At 39.4% G+C, this 18855-nt stretch overlaps 1 protein-coding gene across 3 annotated transcripts in view; it reads right to left on the bottom strand.

Moving 5' to 3' along the window:
* The window catches only part of KCNIP4 (potassium voltage-gated channel interacting protein 4), a gene marked incomplete at both ends in the record, with an annotated part of 400855 nt that extends 382202 nt beyond the window's left edge, over positions 1–18653 (bottom strand). For all 3 annotated transcript variants that reach the window (XM_084266836.1, XM_084266831.1, XM_084266832.1), the window contains one exon: positions 18593–18653. In XM_084266836.1, the coding sequence (XP_084122962.1) occupies positions 18593–18653 (61 nt within the window). The remainder of the gene's footprint in view (positions 1–18592) is intronic.
* Positions 18654–18855: the final 202 nt, after the last annotated feature.

Raw genomic sequence — 18855 nt, forward strand, 5'->3', positions numbered from 1 at the left:
CCTGCTTATCAAAATACTTTCAATTCCTGATTATTTTCAAACATATATTCAATCAGATTTTATGATTTGGGACTTCTGGGGATAACTCTACATCTTCAAACAAAGGTGTTAATAGCAAAGGAGTTCCAAAGGTCCACATCTCCTCTTTGAGATGTGTCAGTCAGTAGGGTTTTTCAGAAACAAATAATTGTACTTAACTTGGGTCTCTGTAATTCCAAGTGTGCTTATGACTTCATGTGTTTGAATATGACACCTGCTTCAGGCAACTGTATTCCCCTCTGCAAAAATCTAACAGCACTTCCTCCATCCCTGGCAATCAACTTCTTGGGACCAAGCAGCACCATAGAGGTCTCTGTTGCAAATACAGCATATTCCAACAAGCTGGGGCTTGGCAGCTTGGGGAGAAGATATTTTTCTTATGGTCTGTTGGGTCTGAGAGATTAGGTCAGTAAATGCCAATTTCCTTACTAGTGTGAAAGGGTATGAACATTCCTAACACAGTTACACAGTTCTCATGATCAAAATAAGAAATGACTTATGATACAATCAACAAATACTGTTCTTTTAAAAATAGGTTAATACTGACCTGACCTCAGCTGTGCAGATCCCTGTGTTCAACTAGTAACTAGTTAAACACAGGGATCAATTTCAATAATAGTAACAAGTTGAACTAGTCCAACTTCTTTGACTTGACTAGGGGCGCCTTCGCTGTGCAAATTAATACACAATCGTAAGAAATGCAATCAGAACAGATGCTTTAAGTGGGTCATTATGTAATATCTAGATGCTGCTGTGGGCTATAACACATTAAGAAACTTTGAAAATCACTTAAAGTGAAAAATGTGAGAGAGCTCCAGAATCCCTAATCTGGTTTACATTTTCCCTGGGAAAAGATAACAGCTTAGTATGCATCCCACATTTAGGTTTTGAAAACCTTGGTAAAACACGGTGTGAACAGACATGTTTATTTCACCCCACCTGACCTACTCAGTTCATTTAGAGACACTGTAGATGTACAACATAGACACAATGAAAAAGGAAACAAAAATAATTTCATTTTCTTGCACACAGTACATGCATAGGCATGCAGATCAACGGACATACAGACATACAGCCAACATTTCCTGTGGCTCAGATCTCCAGCTAATGCTCACCTAGGCCACTGAAGGCTCTTAACAAACACTGGAGACCAACCACATTCAATAGACAGATGAAGAGCTCTAGAGAAATGGCAAAAATTATAGATCCCGTTCTACAGGGGTTCTACGTACAAAGCAAACAAGAGTCCTAATAGATAAGGAAATTATAATGACACAGGAGTTTATTCTCAAAATCGGTTTCAGATAGATCATGAAAGTAACATGTAATGCTTGAGAGGCTACATCTTTGAGTAAATATTAAAGAAAACTGTTCTTTTTGGTGTATCTCTGCAATCCTCTAATTGAGAGCTGAATTACTTAACACTGAACACATAAATCCCATTAATTCCTAATCTGTGAACTAATAGTTGCACACAGTGCACCTTAAACTGCAGAACCACTCTGTCAATTAAATAAATAACTGCACTCTTCCCTGCCATTTCCTGAAAATACTAATCCAGTTTTTTTCTTAGTGAGGACCACCTCTGGAACAACTTTTCAATAAAAACTATGCATAGAAATGTAAACAAAAGTGAAAAATTCAGTATTTTGGGGGGGCTACAAAGTCACAAGTATTCCTAGAAATTTAATTACAATTAATTGCTCTAAGGGCACTTAAAGAGAAATATTGTTCATCTTAGAGCATCACAGAATGATTAAGATGGGAGGGACCTCCAGAGGTAATCTCTTCACCCTATTCAAGGGCCACCTAGGGCAGGCTGCCCAGGACCCTGTCAAGGTAGCTTTAGAGTATCTTAAAGGAGGGAGATTGCACAGCTTCACTAGACAACCTGTGCCAATGCTCACTAAAAAGTGTTTTCTGATGTTCAGAAGGAGCTTCCTGAGTTTCAGGTAGTGCCTACCGCCTCTGGTCCTGTCACTGGGCACCGCTGAAAACAGCCTGGCTCCATCCTCTAGGAACCGTCCATTCAGATGTAGATCTATATTGAAGATACATCCCCTGAGTCTTCCTTCTCATCTCCAGGCCAAACAGTTCCAGTGCTCTCAGCCCATCCTCATAGAAGAGATGCTTCAGTCCATTTAAATCTTCATGGACAGTCTCCAGCAAGCCCATGCCTCATTTATACTGGGAAGCCCAGAACTGGACACAGTACTCCTTCCACATGTGGCCTTACCAGTGCTGAGTAGGAATTTTCAGTCACTTTCAAGTTTCAAGAAATTACCATTAGTAATTTCAATTTTTAGCTTCCATCATAGAGGAGCATTCCACTTACACAATTCTGGGAAAAACAAACCTGTATGTTTTTTCTGAAGTTAACTGAATATGGGAGACATGGAATGAAGCCTGCATATATTCAATATTTTAAAACATTTTTCATAGCAAGCTGAGAAGGCACTTACATGAGCTAAAAATAACTCTGCTAACTGCGTCATCTTTGAAATAATTTGATTTAGAAGCAATTCATCAATGTTTAAAAGAAGTATAATCACTCTGAACATAAATTTGATTAATTAACATAGAAAGACAATGCAAGGTGTAGTTTTTGAACTTGAAAATATGGCAAAGATGAACTGAAGTTAATTTGGCTTTGTGGTCATTCTATAGCAAGTAGGGGTTATATTATACTTCATATTCATGGTCTGCAAGGAAAACCCTACCCAACAGCTATGATCAAACTCTTCAGTGTAATTACAAACATTCTTGAAACATTCAGTGAGCTGTGCTTTGGCAAAGTATTTTAAAAGTTCCAATTCCAATGCCATAAAACTAATTCAATTTATAAAATTAGCCAACCTTCACACAGATTTATTCACTTCGCAGTTCTATTGACTTAATTTTCTCTCAGGGTTTTTACTGACTTTGTATCTTCTGTCTGGACAAGTAATTGCTTCTTGAAACACAGAAATTACAGAAAGGTACTGGGGTGTGTCGTCATCATGCTGCAGAATGCACTCTGCAATACAGCCAATCTAAGACAGTATATTTACAAAATCCAGCACTGACATTCTATCACACACACATTCAACTTTTACAACTTGTGATGTTTATTTTTAACACAGCTATATATTTTCTTATTCAAGAAGGTATTTACTGCAGACGACACCAAGTTGGGGGGGAAGTGTCCATCTGCTGGAGGGTAGGAAGACCCCCCAGAGGGATCTGGACAGGTTGAATCAATGGGCAGAGGCCAATGGGATGAAGTTCAACAGGTCCTGCACAATGGTCATAACAACCCTAGGCAATGCTTGGGGCAGGGTGGCTGGAAAGCTGTACAGAGAAGGATCTGGGGGGCTGTTGGTTGATATTCACCTGAACATGAACCAGAAGTGTGCCGAGGTGGCCAAAAAGGCCAATGGCATCCTGGCTTGCATCAGGAATAGTGTAGTCAGGAAGACCAGGGAGGTGATCATCCCCCTGTACTCAGCTCTGGTGAGGCCACACCTCAAATATTGCATTCAGTTTTGGGCCCCTCACTACAAGACAGACATCAAGGCCCTGGAATGCGTTGAAAGAATGGCAACAAAACTGGCGAAGGGTCTTGAACACGTCTTATGAGGAGTGGTTAAGGGAACTGGAACTGTTTAGCCTGGAGAAAAGGAGGCTCAAGGGAGACCTAATTGCCCGCTAGAACTACTTGAAAGGAGGTTGTGGTGAGCTGGGGATCAGCCTCTTCTCACAGACAAGTAGCGACAGGACAAGAGGGAATGGCTGCAAGTAGTGCCAGGGGAGGTTCAGGTTAGAAGTGCGGGGAAATTTCTTCTCGAAAGAGTGATTTGGGGTTGGAACGGGTTGTCCAGGGAGGTGGTGGAGTCATCATCCCTCAGGGTGTTCAAGGAAAGGTTGGATGAGGTACTTATGTTTTTTTAAGTAATATAGGTGGTAGGGGGACAGATGGACTAGATGATCTTGGAGATCTTTTCCAACCTCAATGATTCCGTGATTTAGCTGATAGGAGTCTTGTACTATATTCTGCACATGTGCCTTTCCACAGTCACAGCTAAACAAGCAGCCTGAATACACACAATGAGAATTAATTGCAAACTGTCTATCAGGCAAGAGATAGAAGCTATCAAATAGTGAGGAACAACTTTGGCTCAATGATGCTGATGCTTGGTGACGGCAATGAGATGTTAGGAAAAATCTCTGACAGAGAATATGGCTCTAACAAGGCGCAATTTGGGTGAAATTAATATAGTAAATCCTAAAATACATAGGCCCAACTTTTAACAAACATCCGTAAAATATTAGGACAGTCCCTCAGCACGCCTCCAAAATTCCATGAGGTAGGAGAAGGATCAGATTTGAATTCTGCAAAAGAGATTAAACTGTAGTGCAATACACCCAGTTTCCTGGAGAACGGAAAAGCTGCCACAGTGCTGTCTGACATGTGGACATACTAGCATTTCCATTCAGATCAGGAACGTGCTTTCAGAAGTCCCCTAATAGTCCTCAGTTACCATGCTTTGGTTCACATCACAGAATGCACTTGGAATACACAAACTGGATTTTTTTTTAGATGAAACTAAGTAGGAAGATGTGCTGCAGAAGCTTAATGCACTTAGCATTAGCAGGAATTCAGTCAATCCAACTAGACTAGAGCTAGCCTAAAGTAAAACTGTGAAAAATTATCATTACTCAATAACCTTGCTCACACTGCAAGTGTGAGCTACTATTTCCCAAACTCAGGCATAGCCCAAATGCCGAGACTGAGAAAGTTATGACCTACTAAGACTTCTCAATTTTATTTCTCTATCATGAATTATTCTTCCAGACTTCAGAAAGTGTCTAGTAAATTTTAAGATGTTAAGAATTCTGATGAAAAGGCATCGTGAACCTATCATGAAAGAACACTGTAATTCTCCTCCTCACAGTACTTTTCAAATTTACATGATTAGTGGTTTAATAGCTTAATAAAAGCCTAATGACTAGGCTAATAAAAACTATACAGGAATGGGCACAACAAACAGAATTCATTGCACACTTTATTTCTAGCTAAGGTCAAGTGTCCAACAAAGTTGTTTTGAAGGAAAAAGAAATACTTGGCTGATATACGTGTAGAACATACAAAATAAAATTCAAAATGAGAATAAATGCTGTGAAGGCAGAGATATACAACGTATAAAAATACATTAGTTGTGATGAATGTTAAAAAATTGTCTATCGAAACACTGTGAAGCTGCCAAAGTATACAAAAAAAGATGATGAGGTTTTATGTACGTACAAAAATCAAGCGTAAGATTTTCCTAACAAGGACAACACCACGAGGAATGTTGAATGGTATAAAGTCAGAGAACCAGCCCTGTGCCTCGAGAGGACTGCATGATAAAAGCCTCTGCCTGGGCTCGTTAAAATAGCTTTATCACATCTCAGCTGAATTCAAACACACAGTTTAATTTATTAACATCCATAGACGAGCTATCAGAGAACTCTCCTGGAACTACAAGCTTAAAGAACTATATCCCTGAACTATCAAACTATAAAAATGAATTTGGAGAAGACAGATGATAAATCCTCTATGGTCATTTACATGCAAGTGCCATTCTAATGGTGGTTTTAATGAGGTACTGGACTTAAGTTAAATACTTCTGAGGTATGTACACCAAAAATTACAACTAGAAAAGCTTAAGCTGGTACAAATGTTAAAACATATGACATCTTTCTTCATTAAAGCCTCCTAGATACATCAGCCCTGAAAAACGAGAATGGAATGAGCACACCCCATTTTATCGTTATAATAACTTTCGGTAAAGGCACTCATAAAGTGGAGGCACATCTTTTCAAGTGTGAGATGGTACAGCACTGATAAAAATAATCTGAATAAGAAGTGTCTGAAACTTCAAAAGCCTCACTACTGCCTGTGACACTGACTTCTCATGTTAAAAATTTGTTTAAAGTAACTGTCTTCAGTTTTTATTTATGGAAGACAGAACTAAGAAGTTCATGTTACATATCAAATGTTCAAGAACTAAAATATCCTTAGAAAAAATACAGTTCATATAAAGGTCACTGAAAAGTTTTCTCCCTATTTGTGTAATTCCTTTCTAAAGATCCAAATCCAATAGCTGGAGAGCTGTACAAGTTGAAGCTATATCTATCTATTTTATTTATTTGGAATATCTGTTAGATCATAAAAGAGACAAGTTATGGAGGCCCTTGAGGATCCCTGAAGTCTTTTATCAAGCTTCCCACAGAAATAATGTGAAGCTGATGTTGACTATTTCTTGCAAGACAATGAGTGCTACCCCACTGCAAATTCTTGAGAACTGCTTCATACAAAACTAAGATTTGCTGCACTGCAACTTACTATACAGTATGCTCTACTGCTCCTCAGATCCAAAGGAATGGGGAGCTGTTGATCTCACCTCTGTGGAAGCAGTAACTCTTACAGAGCTCCTGCAGGATGGGAAGAATTGCCATTAACAGGGGCAAGATGGAAGGTCCTTTGCGCAAGGATTTAGCTCCTGGAGCTAAGTTGACATTGGAGTTGGACTCAATCATTCTTATGGGTCCCTTCCAACTCAGGGTATTCTATGAAATTTGTACCCTGTTTTCATTTTTCCAATTTCAAGCACTGTAGTCAATAAGATTCCAACAACTTTGGAAGTTAGAAGATAAAAAGCAACACTCAAATACTAGTTATCATTTTTAAAGTAGAAGGAATCAAGTAGAGTTCCAGAGAAATCTTTTAATGACAGGATGGAGAAAAACTATTTAGGTAATGCCTGTGTATCTGGGACATCTGACACTGCTGAACACATTAAATCACAGGCTGGAGACAGGTGGAAGGCTGCTGCAAAAGGAGCAGCAGTTCATAGTTGAAAGTATAAACAAGGAAAAAGTCTGTAAGATATGTCAAGTAATGTTTTTGTCTGACTCGGTACTGTAAAATCTTGGTTATATATTTCATCTAGTTTGTGCACCAAGCTTCAAATGTAAAAAGATTTACTTTAAAACTAGGAAAAAGCTTGTGCCATGAAAGATAAATTTTGGAGAAGATTACCTAGTGATGTTATGAAGCACCCAGTACTGGTGGATTTTAAGTACATTAGACAAAAAGCTGTCTGAACTACCATATAAATATTTGATGCTGCCTTGGGCCATCAGGATAAATAGTAAGATTTCTCAATGTCTCTTCCAAAGTATTTCTCTGTGATTCCATGTTTTTTTATTGCTTTTATCTGAAAAGTACAAATGAAATCCAATGTAATAGACATTTTGAGCTGGATTTTGCATCAGCCTTCTGCCCTGAGTAGGCTGTATGGATTACATACCACTGTATATAATCAGCCTGGTTAGTCACTGTCTATCTATCATTCAGAGACAAATATAAATCTAGAAACTTTACTAAGTATATGTCTATTTATTTTATTGTCAACAAGAAGATCTAAAACTTTGTCAGTGGTATTAGGGGTTTTTTCCTTAAAATACAAGTTTGTCAAATCATGACATTACACAAAAATCTCATAATTCTTTTTTTCCCAGAAAGCAAATAATTAACTTTGGTTGTTTGAATTAGAAATATTCTCCAGTATTCTGAGCAGGGAAACAGTGTCTCTTTTTGATATAACTTTTTTGTTTCTCATATTTTTCCGTATTATATTAGCATTACGAGATTACATTAGCATTACAAGGTATACTATCAATGTAGTTGGCTATCCTCTAAAGCTGCAAGCCTATATGTTTGGTTTATGAAATTGTGGACTGTATAGGAAGTGAGAAAAGCTTTAGTTCTTCCCTTCTCTGTCAGAGGTTTCAGAATCTGAAGAACTAAAGTCAACTGTCCAATTACGATGAAGTATATTTCTTTTGTATAACAGGTTATACAATTCTCAGTTGTAAACACCACACTGCATTGCAACTGTTGTTAGGATCAGGCCTCCTAATGATACCAAAACAGGCACTGATGGATCAAGATCTATATTAATCACCTCAGTGCAAGTTGCATTTAATCAATATGCACTCTTCTTGGAACACAAATAATCCTTTTAGTGTTACTGCAACAAGAAACTGGTATCAGTTTATCTCATTAGCTGTACACTTACTACTGAATACACATTTCTTCTAACACTACATCTACAAAATGGATAAAATACTATCTACACATTCAGTACTGTAAGCTGCCACTTACCAAACAGTGGTTTGATCATGCTATCAACTTTTTCATGCTTGTTTTCAGTGAGGAATTAAACTCTCTCACGGTATTTCTGTATGGACTCTTTACAACGCAGCCTACGTGAAAACACATCACTAATTTTAGGGGGTCTTGAAAAGAAACACACACAGATAAAAAAGCCTACTTTCTTCTGAATTTTTTTAATTGAAAATACCCTAACAGATTGTCAGTCTAGTAGTTATTTAAAGTGCTGTTGATTAAAGTGACTGTTGATAAAACACTTCCTAAAAAGATACTAGAAATTTACTGACACTTTTGAGAGAGCTTTACATTCCATTCTCAACAGGTCAAAATGTTCTTGCTTTAGCATTTCTAAGTATAGGCAGTTGGTTTTGGTAAAGCAAAACACACTATGAATAGAGCTGTTATTGTTTTTAATAGTAAATGGGGTTTTAGCTGAATAACACCCATATCTTCAGGAAGAAAAAAAGTTACTGATTCTCAAGATGCCTGGGACGATTCAAAGATAAAGATCTCTTCTTATTTCTTATATAAGTCTACACTGAAATACCAAATTGCTTCATTCTATTTTGGTATTAAAAGATTAGCTGGATGCAAACAAAAGGTGCAGCTTCAGCAAAGATTTTCATAAGTCTAAATAATGTCTAAGTGTTTTACAACTGTGAAAGCTAAATAATCAAGCAAGGTATTCAGGTATGCTTTTGTGTAATTTTAAGTCCTGACAGCTCATATGTTTAATAAAGTTTTAAAGTACCAGGGAGAAACATGACATCAGGTGTGCCATGTAAAGAGCTATGTAACTGTATATCCTCCTCACCTTAACCTCAACACACAATTTTTCCTCCAGGCTATTGGAATTCAGTTTTATAAAACATGCATTAGGGACCCACTAGTTCCACTGGAAGCATCACTTTCATTGACAAATCAGCCAACCTAGAAAGAAGCATATAACCACAAGATAACATTGCTCTGAGGTCAAAGATTATGCAAGAAGGTGAGAAAGTGTTTGCTTAGCTGAAGGGTTTACCTGCGCCTTCCAAGCAGCAAGTAGCAACAGAAGTAGGGAGACACTGCTTTAAAGAGTTGGAAGTTCCAATCTCCTCCTGCAAAGAGGATCTGTGTCACCATGTAACGGAAGGCAGAAAGGGCAAAACATATCACCTATGTACCAAACACATCCTGCTCTTTGGCCTCCTCTTTCCCCTGTTTCCCAGGTACAGAAAAAAACATGTAGTGCTACAGGATGGACTGAAAACAATGGCTTTGAAGCAAGCAAAATCCTAGCCATCAAGGTAGTCCTCTCATTTTCCTTAATCTAGACAGTAGGTTGGGAAGATGATTGCACAACATGGCATGTTCCAAAAAGCAAAACAGGAAAACTCCACCTCATCACCAAGACAAACACTGAAGAATGATACAGCACAGAAAGTAGACCTAGTGACTGATATAGTAGCTTGATATTCTCTATATATTTATCATGCTGCACACGCTCATAGCTTGCAGGTATATCTACTTACGCTTTATTATATTTTTTTTCTTAGACATCTTTGATTCGGTAGACTGCAGACCCTGGGTGTTCAGAAATCAGGGCAGCACCTAAAAGTCAGTGGGTGTGTGTGTATTCAATTACAGCATCTTTTTAAAAATAACAATGGTCTTTATTGTGTACTTGTTTCACTTACCAGCAGGTGGATGCTGCCAGCACACAACACTCAGGAGAAACAGTCTAGATTTATCTTTCTCTATAGAGAGCACTACAACATGTGATACCTTTTATAATCTCAGAACACAACAAAACAACCTTAGATGCACATAAATCAACCTGGAAAAGGATGTATAGAATAGAAAGAGTGAATCATTAGATACACAGGGAACCATTCACTTACTGAGCAGTGGAATATGTCAATAGTCAGAATGATTAAGGACATCTGGGTATCACCTGGTTAAAGCTGGCTACATCGCAAAACTCAATACCTATGGTGATTGGAAGAAACACATATTGTATTGTTACCAGCATGAAGTGAAGCAAAACATGATTCTATGGCTGGATCCACTTGATACACATTTTCTATATTGTTTCAAAAGGGTATTCTTTAAGGATTTTCCCCCTGCTTATTTTATGATAAATAGGACACACTTCTCTCCAGATAAACGTAATAGCACAGCAGATGCCCAAGTCCATTTGCTGAGATACCACTGAAACCATACACACAAGAAGGCATTTCTTGATCTTTTTTCCCCTCCTTTCTTTTAACTGCTCAGGCAGCAACTGCAATCCTATAACCTGCTGCTAATTCTGCCAACACCCACCTGCACTGGAAACCACGTGCACACACACACTGAGCATGTCCATCCCAGCACTGGTGGTACCGGTGTGTGTCTGTGCAGGGACCTTCCCTATCCCATCTCCCTGCCGGGACAGAGAAGGGGGCACCTGCTGCTTCTGCTGCAGGACACCCAGGAGTGGTTGGAAACATGTGCTTTTGGCACACTCCAGAAAAGGTCCATCCCTTCTAGGGTGTTCTTTGAAACTATGAGCGTAACATTAATGAAAAAAGCATTATATGAGTACTGGTTCAGTTATTTTGAAAATGAAATCACAGATTGTTAATTTATAGATCTGAGCGTGTACACAGACATCTCTACGTCCTGTAAAATTCCAAACAGGCACATAGCAACTGAACAGGGAGGTTATCTGACAGAAGTTATATACAGAGTGACTTTTAGAAGATCATAATTTCAATTAGCATCAGGTATCTTAAAATTAAAGAAACAACCAAACAAACATAAAAACCCAACCACTGTATTTTTCCTCCACTCCAACTTACTGCATGCATTTAGGACATTCTCCAATCTTTTCATCACATCACATTTTTGTTTGGCACAATGCTGTCTTTCAATCTGGTTACAGAATTGTAGGGGCTGGAATCCAACCCCCCTGCCAAAGCAGGTTACATAGGAAAGAAGCAGGTTCTTTAGGACTGAAAATGTTCTATTTATTATATGCTATAATACCATTTAATACAGGTGTTTGCTTTAGAATTTTTAAAAGTGAGAATGATGTAAATTTTGTAAATTTTTCTACCAGATTCTTCAACACATAATAAACCACAGTCCACTGAAAAATGCTTGTGATGTACAATACGTCATTTGCTATTTAGAAAGTGTTAGATTACATTAAAACACAAAGCAAAAAAACTATACTGCTAATACAAGCAAAGAATAGTCTGTATACAGTAATTCTTAAGTAATTAAAGACTGCTTTGGAGCACAACCAACTAACTAACTAAATTAATATTGCTTTCTATACACAAACATGGATGTTTGTCAATATTGCAGACTCCATGCCTGCAGTGACTCAATGATTTAATCTGAATCATATTGTTTCTCCTCTACTTAATAAAACTGTTTAAGGATTTGGAAATCAGTTGGTGCAGATCACCAGAAACATTTCTGTGAGACCGCACAAAAAGTAGAATTTCCTAGGAAAAAACCCAAATGTTAGGGAATTGACCCAAGAAGTCATCAACTAGCCAAGTAGCAGCATGACTAGCTTCAGCATTTCCCATTGCAGTCCCTGTGTGGCAGGGGAAAATAGCCAGAAGACAGACAGTACATTGCTGCAACACCCAGACAGCGAGAGCACCTTTGGCCGCACGGATCTGGGACACCTCCCAGTTATTGCATCATGGAGAAGGGGTGCCTAAATGTGCTGTCTACTTTTCTGTAAAGCATGTTGATGTGTGATTCCATAAAAGGCTTTGGTCATCTGACTTTATTTCAAGATATATCAGAGCTATAAAACTTCTAATTACTGCCAAGTAATTTCCAGCACAGCAGTTTCCTTCCTTTACATGGAATCACATGAACTTGATCTGTGGTTCGGTTCCAGGTTTAGCATTCTCCTGATCTTCACATATCTGAGGGCCAAATCCTTACTGATTGCAATTATTCCCATAGATATAAGAGGGTTTATATGAATAGTGATGATACTCACGAGTTCTGGGTGGTCCCACTTGGGGCAGGGACTAAAAGAAACCTGCACTCTGAAGAATCAGACCCATCACCACAATTTATGGCTATTGCTTACCTTTCCACTAAATCCTAAATGTTTCTTCTGAATTATTAACGAAAGTAAACTTCGATTCAAAAAGAAGTAAAAGATTTTTTATACTAAAGTCTAATGACTCTAATGATACTAATAAAAATACTCTCTTCTGGAAAGGTAACTGAAAACTGTGATAACAAGATGACCTATCAGTAAAATTGACTGTTTTTCCTGTCCTTAGAATAGCAAATCCTGTCTTTCTGACTGCATGAAATAGAGCAACCACCTTGCAGTCTATGTCTTAGGACATCCAACGCCTTTCATTTTGCATACCCACGTCTGTGCTCTCATCACTTAGTCATTTTGTGGCTTACTGATACAGTGTGCTGTATGGTGCTCGACATTTCCCTCTGCTATCGGAAGCTTCTGGGTTTGTGCTCTATTTGGTGAAAATACCTGGTCTGCAAATAAAAAGATTTTCTCCTAAAATAAGAACCAGAATTGTTGTTCTTCACAAGGCAAAATTCTTACAGTTTAAAATTTCCTGTTATCATTCTTTCCACCTGTAGTTTGCTTCTCCAGTGGACACATAAGCATCTATGACTTTCACACCACTGTTTCTGTCGCTGCAGAATAAATTACATACAACAGGGGATGACAACTATAAACAGTACCTTTGGAGATTTGTTTTATAGGTGAAAAAGGATATAAAAGAGCAACACTACATTTATTTTCAGACCTCTGACGGAAAGCTCCTTTTAATACCATATTAAGTCTCTGCTAGGTTGCCAGAAATAAAACACAGTATGTGTTCAGATCTACAGCTTTTATTCTGTGTTTGAGTTTATTCTTAGAGGTGAATGGATTCAATATACTTTCAGCCCAACCACACATTTTAAACTGCTCCCAGTTCATAGTTGTCTACTAACATCCCAAATTCATAGTGGAAAGTCTAGAGCCCAATCTCCTCTGTCGTTTCAAGCATGGAGGTGGTAACACAGAAACGATCTCTCCTGTAGGTGTGAGGGTGGAAAATGCAGACAAAAAAACCAAACCATGATCTATGTGATGTTCCATAGACTCCAAAAAATATATATTTCATACATTTTCATTTCTCTTCCACATGCCACCTTGTGTACTCAGTGGGAAGTCGGGGTCAAATACTGCGCAGCCACCAAAGGAATAGCAATCAAAATCTTTCCAGAGAAAGCAGGACCACTACTACCAAAAACCAAACACCTATGTCAACCTTTTGTACATGTATTTTTGACACAGTAACACATTATAGTTCAGGCCAAACATTATGGAGACATAATGGCCAAACCAGCCCATTAACCTCACTAATAATTACCTCCAGCTGAGCTGCCACGCTGTGCTCCAAAGAAAGGAGGATTTTATACCTGCACTCCTTACACCCTAGAATAGGCCCAAGCCTATTAATTAAAGTGTGTGCTAATAAATAAGAGAATCCTGCTTGGTTCAGATTGTATTGACTACAACTACGGAAAAAATCATTTGGCTCCTGGCCCAGTCGACAACCTTGTACCGATGCTCCCTCTCTCATCTCAAAGAGGAGTAATGGCCTCTGCTAATAGGAGAAAATAAATGCCCAGGGTTCATTTGGCAAACAAGATTTCAAATACAGTCTATTTCGGTACTTTAAAGAGAGGACAAGCAGAATAGTGGGGGAAGGATAGTAGGACAGCCTGGCAGGAACGCACATATCTATGAAATAGTGAAGCAATCAGGCGTTGTTGTATTTTTAGATACTTTCTTTTTCAAGTGCCAAAGATTCCGAATAAATCACAATAGTAAACTGAGTGGCTGAGATGGGGCAGATTACAGCTGAATGCTGCATGGATCAAATATTCAGCTCCAACCCAAAGCATGAGTCCTAAGTGCTTAGCTGATAAGACTGTGAAAGCTTTCCATGATACAAACTTCTCTCATGGCTACATTAACTGCTAGATAACGTATCTGCCTCTGTACACCTCACAATGTCTGAAAACACATGGGAGGAGTCAGTTCTTCTAAGCCAAATATACCTGAAACTTACCCAGATGTTCAGTTATTTACATATCAACTCTTTGGGCATGTGTAGCAGCCTTGAAACACAGAATAATGACAAAGCAATGTGTATTTAGTGCAAATTGATATTTATAAAAATTTTAAACAAAGATATTTTCAACATTCATGTCAAATATTACTCTCTATACCAGAATTCTGCATATATTTACTACTTCACAGTCTCACTGAATATGGAATTAGAGACCAAATTTCCCACAGAGGCTTATGCCACAGTAAATTCTCTCAAAACATGAGTTATTTCCTCCACCCTGCCAGAGCAGGATGTAGGTTTTACACTTAAAATAGTTGCATCTGCTTGCACGTGCATTACAAAGATGCCTCTTTTATTAGATCATGAGTCCATTTCATTTATTCCTCCCCTTGTGTATTTGCAGCTTTCAGAGAAACATGGCATTTGGAAGAGGCATTTCTAGCTGACTGTGGCTCCTCAATGAGAATCTGTGTTACAGAAGACTCAGGGCAGAAACTGAGGATCTCCTGGGATGTGCAAGATAAAATGGCCAGAAGGTCTCTCATAGTGAAGATGGCATTAGAAGAGTTTAGGAACAACAAATTATTAGTAGAAAGTGTGACACTGGCTCTTGATTGACAGCACATCCTAGGGATGGAGCTCCTAGACAAATGAAAGCTTTCACACTGATATGAGTGTTAATAGAAATCACTTGGAGAGTCATTGCATGTTTTTCATCATGTCAAATGAATCCCAACTGGGATACAGAAGAATTGGTCCAGTACATACCACTGACACACAACAGGATTCCAGTATCCCTCAATAGGACACTCTTTTGATTAATGCCACTTGTACTCAAGGTAAGAAGTCGTTTCCTCATTTCCCTCCTCACACCCCTTTTCCAGTGCATTATTTTCTCACTTTTATATTTTTTCTTTGCATTCCTTTTCCTAAATTCCTATTTTCAGCTTTTCCCACATGTAGTTTCTTGTCTTTCTAACCCTGCTTCCTTTGTCTTCTAAGAATACCTCAAGCAACATGAACAAGCTGATCATTAAAAGCAAAAGTGAGCACTACTGCACAAGGATCTCTCAGAGGTATGGCAGAGAATAGCAAACTCTAAGTAAACTTACAGTTGGATAAACATTTTCTAATAATACTATTTGGTTCATTTTCTGCAAAGGACATAGAAGCAACAGCCTCTTTCCTGACATGTAGGGTTTGCAACCGCCCTGTCTAGCCAGAGGAAATCTTCAAAACTTGTCATAACTGACTCCAAGGCTTTTGTAAATATTAGTATTGCTTGGATAAGGAAGGGTATACTGGTTAGCACAGTCCTCATTCTGAATGTGTGACAGCATAAAGCTGAGCAACCAGTTGCTGTGATAGTGTCTTATTCATATTAGTATTCCCAACGGTTTAAATCTGTCCTAAATATTGAACCCACAGGACACTTTGGAGTTAAACTTTTACATACACAAAATTTTCCTGATAATCTGTTCTTCTCACTTTGCCAAGATCCTTCATGCCTTTACCCAGCAGCAGGTGAGTTTTGGTTATCACTAGCACAAATACAACTTCCTCAGAGATAAGACACTGATACAGACTGTTTCATAGGCACAAGAATGCAACAGTTAATCCTTACAGGGGCTCAATTTTTAGGAGAGGAAGCATTCTGTTACTTCAACAACCTCTCAGTGCTCCAATTTACATTAACTTGAATGTAAATGATGCCCTGCAAGTCACAACAGAGTAAATAGAAGGGGAAGAGCAGCTGAAGGGAGTCATTACTTCTTAAAATATAGAAAATGTTTCCTTTGTCATTAATAATTCACACAATTTAAACCACTTGTGTGTTAGTTGGGCTTTATTTCACTTGGAAAAAACGAAATGGAGGAGCAGTAGCAGTTCTTTTGGGTTAATTTTCTAACTTTCATGCACGACCATCAAATCCCTGTAACAACTCTATTGCAGTCATTACCATTTAAAAATAACTAGCATTTTAAGCATTGTTTCTATTTGAAGAGAAATAATGAGAAAGAATTCTGCTGGATGCTTCCTCATTAAGTAACCAACAGACAGGTGCATTCAGGAATGCTGATGGCAAGGAAAGAAAGTTTAGGAGCCTGGAGGGAGATGGCTGAAGGACAGAAGCATAGAAAAAGAAATTTAGATGAAAAAGGGCAAACATTTTGGGAAGATACACATGCTCTCTCACATAAGGGGGAAGCCCAGAGCAGTGAAGCCAGACACTTGTTAGCTTCTCATCACATCAAGCTACTGACAAGATACAAGCTGAGTGGTGATCTCATGCACCTCATTCTCCAAAAGAAAGGAGGTCTTTTTTTTAGCTCTGTGATTTTTATCTTTCCGTGTTGTGTTTCCAACATAAGAACTTATTTTTGAGAAATGTTTTTTCTACAGTAATTCATGTTTCAGCTAGATTTTGCATTTCGTTCTGAAACAGTGGAAGAGTGTACCTTACTACCTCTGACCATTACAAGCTTAAAATGCATTAAAGCCATCACTTAATTCTAAAAGTTACAAGGCATGCCTACCAAGAGAACTGAAGTGCAGAACACATCTAATATACAGTTCATCTGAAAACACTTTCTGTAATAATATTCTCCTGATATTTCACAATATTTGTATGACGTATTCAGATCATATTTCCTCAGTTTTCATACAGACACTTTCCTGTTACTGCTAACTATAAGATAAAACATTAAGCTGCAAACTCTCTTTATGCTTCAACACCCATAGTAATGATCCATAAACCAATTTATTCCTCAGTAGCAGCTGTGCAAATCCTCTGTGTCTAAATTATGACCATAGTTTTGTTTAGCCCAAACAGTCCGGCATGGTGGTTGCACAGGTGTGCAGCTAAGAGCCTGCCTGGCGTTTGTCACTAATGATGTATGTGTTATGAAAAAACAGTCCGACTTCCTGATCTCAAACAGACTAGAGCTGTGAAGCTGACCGTGGTACATGGAGTCTTAATTATGACTTTGGGGGGGTTGGATCTGAAAAGCAGGGAGAAGTGTCACAACATTACTTGGGTGGCTGAGTCCCTTGTTGGATACCCATAATGACTAAGGATGCATTTTTTCTGAAGCTTTAAAGAAATGCAAAGATGCATTAACAATTGAGCTGATAGCCTAAAAGTAATTACATAGTCAATTACAAAAGTTCCTTATCCCCAAAGCAAGTGATCTAGTATCCTATCTGAAAGGCAACAAGCTTTAATACATGAGAAAAGCTGGGACATTAAAGAAAGAAAAACCAAGTATAATTCAACAGAGGACATGTGGCTGAGAGTCTCTTCTAGCAAGCAAAAGACTATCCTGAAGCATCAAAAATCAAGTAAACGGGGCAACTCCACTGTCTTTTGAGCAAATTGATGGTAAGACTACTATTCTACACCAGCTCACACAGTTATGAGAAATCTAACAACACAGCAAGAAACATGAAATAGTTTTCCATCTTTTCTTACAAAACAAGTTTCCTCTGGTTTTGACTGGCTATTTTTCATTGACTGCCCAACCACCCTTTGCTTAAGCTGCTACCTTGAACTGAGCATCTTCCTCAGCAACATCACGTTGCACACATTGCACTCAAGCAGCTTCATTTCTAAATAACTCTGGTTTCTACCCACTCTGGGAGAAAACTCTAACATTGCAGGAGTCACAGTCAAAGCAGAGGACAGCAAAGAATGCTTTTCTCCTCCCTAAAACACAAGTTATTTTGTAACCTTTCTCAGGTGAATGTGCAATTGTGATACAGAGAAGAGAAAGGCACCAGATAGCCTTTGGCTCACCAGAAGCAGCTGGCCACCACCTAACAGTTGTTACTCGGGCATCAGGAAGGTACAAAGGAGACCAAAGCAGGGAGCTGTAAGTGGCACTGATCAAAATTACCTCCTGGGAGTTCGTAACTAAGAAGGATGCGCATGGTTTGCCCGGGAGGTTCATACCCAGCCCCAGGTCATTTCAGTGAAGGCAAAAGTACCAGTTAGGTCACAGCAGGCATCTTAACGGCGGGCTTCGCAAAGCCTTGAAGGTTTGAGCCTGAGATCCCAGGCATCAAGCGTTCACTTACTGTCCCCATAGACACACACATTTTTCCAAGCCAGCACAGATGCGTTTACCCCATGCAAGCAAGCTCTCCCCCAACCCCACGCTAAGTTGCAAGACCCGCTACTGAAAGGTGTGGGGCGAGACCCCAGAATAACTAAGAAAAGCCCCGTGCCCCCACGGCGCTCGCGTCCTACCGCCTGTGGAGCTGGCCTCCTCCAGCTGCGCCGAGATGCTCTCCACCCTCCTCACATTCATGCTGGGAGGCGGGAGGCGCCCGGAGCCGCGGCAGGGGAGCGCGGCGGCAGCACCGCCGCGCCGGGGCCGCGGGAGCCTGAGCGGGGCCGCGGCGGAGCGAAGCGGAGCGGGGCCGGGCGCGGCGCGGCGGAGCGAAGCGGAGCGGGGCCCCGCCTCGGCGGCAGCGGCGCCTCCCCCGCCACCCGCGGCGGCGCGGGGCGGG

Source organism: Gallinula chloropus, assembly GCF_964237585.1.
Source record: "Gallinula chloropus genome assembly, chromosome: 7".
Taxonomy (NCBI): domain Eukaryota; kingdom Metazoa; phylum Chordata; class Aves; order Gruiformes; family Rallidae; genus Gallinula; species Gallinula chloropus.